General features: G+C 52.2%; 2 protein-coding genes across 6 annotated transcripts in view; one reads left to right on the top strand and one right to left on the bottom strand.

Moving 5' to 3' along the window:
* The window catches only part of rrp1 (ribosomal RNA processing 1), a 23,781-nt gene extending 22,740 nt beyond the window's left edge, over window positions 1–1,041 (bottom strand). The window contains exons 1-2 of one of the 3 annotated variants that reach the window (XM_027291029.1): window positions 846–1,041; window positions 458–540 (exon numbers count right to left, since the gene is read on the bottom strand). In XM_027291029.1, coding sequence (XP_027146830.1) covers window positions 458–540; window positions 846–960 — 198 coding nt within the window. In that variant the 5' untranslated portion in view covers window positions 961–1,041. The remainder of the gene's footprint in view (window positions 1–457; window positions 541–845) is intronic. The other 2 variants (XM_027291028.1, XM_027291030.1) reach the window with 2 other exon arrangements.
* Window positions 1,042–2,313: 1,272 nt separating this feature from the next.
* ccdc93 (CCC complex scaffolding subunit CCDC93) overlaps window positions 2,314–4,540 on the top strand; it is a 10,855-nt gene continuing 8,628 nt past the window's right edge. For all 3 annotated transcript variants that reach the window (XR_003464162.1, XM_027291069.1, XM_010750724.3), the window contains exon 1: window positions 2,314–2,463. Coding sequence is in view for 2 of the 3 variants with exons in the window: in XM_027291069.1 (XP_027146870.1) it covers window positions 2,377–2,463 (87 nt within the window). In the remaining variant the exon portion in view is untranslated. The remainder of the gene's footprint in view (window positions 2,464–4,540) is intronic.

Below are 4,540 nucleotides of genomic sequence, written 5' to 3' on the forward strand. Positions count from 1 at the left end.
CCCCCCCCCCCCGCGCATGGTCATGGCCCGCGTCCAAACTTAGTTGCCGACCCCTGTTCTAGGGGATGTATGACTGAGCTATACTTATGGCAGGATAAATATTACTGGTATATGTATTGTGAATATCCATCTTTTTATTTCATGTCATGCTGGTATGTGTACATCGTAGGCTTCTATGTTGATTTGTGTTCTATGGTGCTGTAACCTTCCCTGTCTCTAACACACATTTCTCCCTGGTGGAGACAAATAAAGAAACCTGACCTAAACTTCAGCTGTTGAACTGTAGATGAGCTCGGACACGAACAGGAGGACGTCGATGAGACAGAGCAGAGCTCACATCGACGCTCTGAGGCGACGGATTCTGTTCAGATGGAAACATCTGACCCACGAGCTTCAGACCGTCTGAGGAGGACGATGAACAGACACAGTGTGACATCACGTACACCTGTCCACTCACCTGCAGCAGAGGCTTGTCCTGCATCCACAGGCAGTAGAAGAGACCTTTCCACAGCTTGAGCAGCTCGTCACCTGTGAACCCACCTGAGGAGAGGTCAGAGGTCAGAGGTCAGAGGCCGAGTCACACGTTCCTGTGACATCACAGCCCAGGCTAACTCCACACGTGTGCACGAGCTAACAGGTATTTAACACACACACGCACACACACACTCTCACACACACACACTCACACACACACACTCTCTCACTCTCACTCACACACACACACACACACTCTCTCTCTCTCTCTCTCTCTCTCTCTCTCTCTCACACACACACACACACACACACACACACACACACACACTCTGTCTGTTAGCTGTGTGTTAGCCTAGCCTCCGTCAGCTCACCTGACCGGACGTTGATGTACTTCCGCAGCTTCTTCATGGCCTTGGTCCGGGTGGGCTTCTCGTTGGACGCTAACCTCTGCGCGAACTGGACCTCTGGCTCCGGAACCGCCGCCATGTTCACGTGGAGACTCTTCTTCTTCTTCTCTGCTCGTTTCCCACGTGCGGCGCGCGCTGATGACGCTGGTCTGTTGTGCTTCTGCGCGCGCAGCTCCACAGAGCGGCAGCCTCTGATTGGCTGCTCAGCCAGGTGTTAGTGTGTGTGTGAGAGTGTGTGTGTGTGTGTGTGTGTGTGTGTGTGTGTGAGAGAGAGAGAGAGAGTGTGTGTGTGTGAGAGAGTGTGTGTGTGTGTGTGTGTGTGTGTGTGTGTGTGTAACAAAACACAACTGTTATTTCGCAAGCAGTTCCTCTAACGTCCACTTGAGGCTGGCTCCAGAAGTGAGTCAGTCTCCATAAGTCCCCATGTTTCACAGCAGAAATAAACATGTTTACAGCCTGGTACAAAAAACAGTTTTGGTCTCTGTAGCTAATTTCCCCGTTCATGACAACTGTACTGAGGGTGAATTTATATACAACTCACCTGTTCACATTATATTAAGGCTTAAAGTTATGCAGGATTAAGAGCGTGGACGCTTTGATTGACCCGCTTCAGCTCCACTGATGATCCACGACACACAATTACAACTCTAAAGTGCCTTCTTACTAAGAGTTACTGACTCTTAGTAAGAAGAGTCAGTAACTCTTCTCTGTGGTCGTCCCCAAATGGTGGAATACTAGAACAGCAACATCCCTTTCTACCTTTAAAAACTTGTAAAAACCTTTCTGTTTCCAGAATGCTTCCCTGCCTAACAAAACTAACAAAACTAACAACTACTCTGTGTCCTTTACACCTTTCTCAGCTTATGTCCTCCTCTGTAAGTCGCTTTGGATAAAAGCGTCTGCTAAATGTAATGTAATGTAATGTAATGTAATGTAATGTAATAATTTAACCAGCTGCCAATTTACTGTTTTCTCCAGAAGAAGAAGACACTTCATCATGTTTCTTCCATTAGAAGGGTCTCCCTACACTGGGCACCCATTATTGCACTGGTTAATGTTTTCTCCACTGGAAAGGCACTGCAACATGTTTTTACCATTATACAGTCACACTCTACGTTTCTTCTTTTAAGTGTTACTGATAACTGACACGTGTTTTCTCCTTTAAAGGGCCATTATTGCTGTTTAATACTTCATCATGTTTTCTCCACTGGACGAGCACAGAAGCCACATTGAGGTTATGAGATGTGACTAATAAATTAATTAGTTGTTGCAGTGCTGATATATGCACGTGTGTATTTATTTAACTTTGTGTAATAAAGTTTTAACCTTCTTATTTGTTTATTGTTTTTAATACTAAAATGCGCATGCGTGCAGCCTGCAGTGCTCGTGACGCTGCCGCGCGCTTAAAAAACAGGACTCTGCTGTGTGACGTCACTCTCTGAGTGTCACATGTTACGGTCACGTGACCCGTCATCACCGTCCCAAACACTTCAACATGGCGGCCGCAGCGTCCGTGTTCCACAGGCTGAGAGCTGGCTCGAAGATCGGCGCCCAGTACGACCAGGAAGGAAACCTGATCCAGGTGAGAACACGGCTTTGAAAAGAAGCACCTGTGTGACGTCACGGAGGGAGTTTTACCGGGAAACGAAGCGAATTTAACGTGAGACGACACCGAGGCTAACCGTGAGCTAACGGCTAAAACAAGCTGACATGACGAAGTTTAACACCTGACAACACCTGACAACACCTGACAACACCCGACAACACCTGACAACACCTGACAACACCCGACAACACCTGACAACAGCCGACAACAGCCGACAACAGCCGACAACAGCCGACAACACCTGACAACAGCCGACAACACCTGACAACAGCCGACAACACCTGACAACACCTGACAACAGCTGACAACACCTGACAACACCTGACAACACCTGACAACAGCCGACAACAGCCGACAACAGCCGACAACAGCCGACAACACCCGACAACACCTGACAACACCCGACAACACCCGACAACAGCTGACAACAGCTGACAACACCCAACAACACCTGACAACACCCGACAACACCCGACAACAGCCGACAACAGCTGACATGACGAAGTTCAACACCTGACAACACCTGACAACAGCTGACAACAGCCGACAACAGCTGACAACAGCTGACAACAGCCGACAACAGCTGACAACAGCCGACAACAGCCGACAACAGCCGACAACAGCTGACATGACGAAGTTCAACACCTGACAACACCTGACAACACCCGACAACACCCGACAACAGCTGACAACACCCGGCAACAGCCGACAACACCCGGCAACACCCGACAACAGCCGACAACACCCGGCAACAGCCGACAACAGCTGACAACACCTGACAACACCTGACAACACCCGGCAACAGCCGGCAACAGCCGACAACACCTGACAACAGCTGAGAGAACATGTCAGTCTGAACATACAACATGGACAGACCAGAGCTGCTCAGCCAGCTTCCTGCTGTCCTCAGGGAGGAGCAGGCTCTTAATGAGCTAATTAATCACCCTGATCAGCTGTTCACAAAGATCCTCACACAGAGAGGAGGTCACGCTCAGGTCAGAAACTGTGTCATCAGAGATGAAGGAAACGGAATGATTCTGCCCTGATGGACCAGACCGGGCTGTTTGTTTTGTTTGGTGATCCGGTCTGACCCACACACTGCCCCGCACACTGCACCCACACACTGCACCGCACACTGCACCCCACACTGACCCGCACACTGACCCGCACACTGCACCCCACACTGACCCACACACTGACCCACACACTGCCCCGCACACTGCACCCACACACTGCACCCACACACTGCCCCGCACACTGCACCACACACTGCACCCACACTGCCCCGCACACTGCACCCGCACACTGCACCACACACTGCACCCACACACTGCACCCACACACTGCACCCACACACTGCACCGCACACTGCCCCCGCACACTGCACCACACACTGCACCCACACACTGCACCCACACACTGCACCCACACACTGCCCCGCACACTGCATCCGCACACGGACCCACACTCTCCCCCCACACTGCACCCACACACTGACCCGCACACTGCCCCGCACACTGCCCCACACTGCCATCGCACACTGCACCCCACACTGACCCGCACACTGCACCCACTACACTGCACCCACACACTGCACCCACACCCACTGCACCAACACCACTGCCCACCCCCACACTGCACCCCCACTGACCACCACGCACTCAACCCACACTGACCTGCACACAGCACCCAACACCTGACCCGCACACTGCACCCCACACCATGCACCACACATGACCCGGCACACACACTGACCCACACACTGCACCGCCCCACTGCACCCACACACTGACCTGCCACACTGCACCACACGACCCACACACGCACCCACCACTGACCCACACACGACCCAACACTGCACGCACACTGACCGCACATGACCCCACACTGCACCACACATTGACCCGCAACGACCCACACCACTGACACACTGCACACAACACTACCTGCTGACCGCAACACGGCACCCACACCTGCACACACACTGACCCGCACATCATGACCCACACACGCACCGCACACGCGGCCCGGACCCAAGTGCCCCGCACATGCA

The sequence above is a fragment of the Larimichthys crocea genome, chromosome XVIII (assembly GCF_000972845.2).
Source record: "Larimichthys crocea isolate SSNF chromosome XVIII, L_crocea_2.0, whole genome shotgun sequence".
In the NCBI taxonomy this organism is placed as follows: domain Eukaryota; kingdom Metazoa; phylum Chordata; class Actinopteri; family Sciaenidae; genus Larimichthys; species Larimichthys crocea.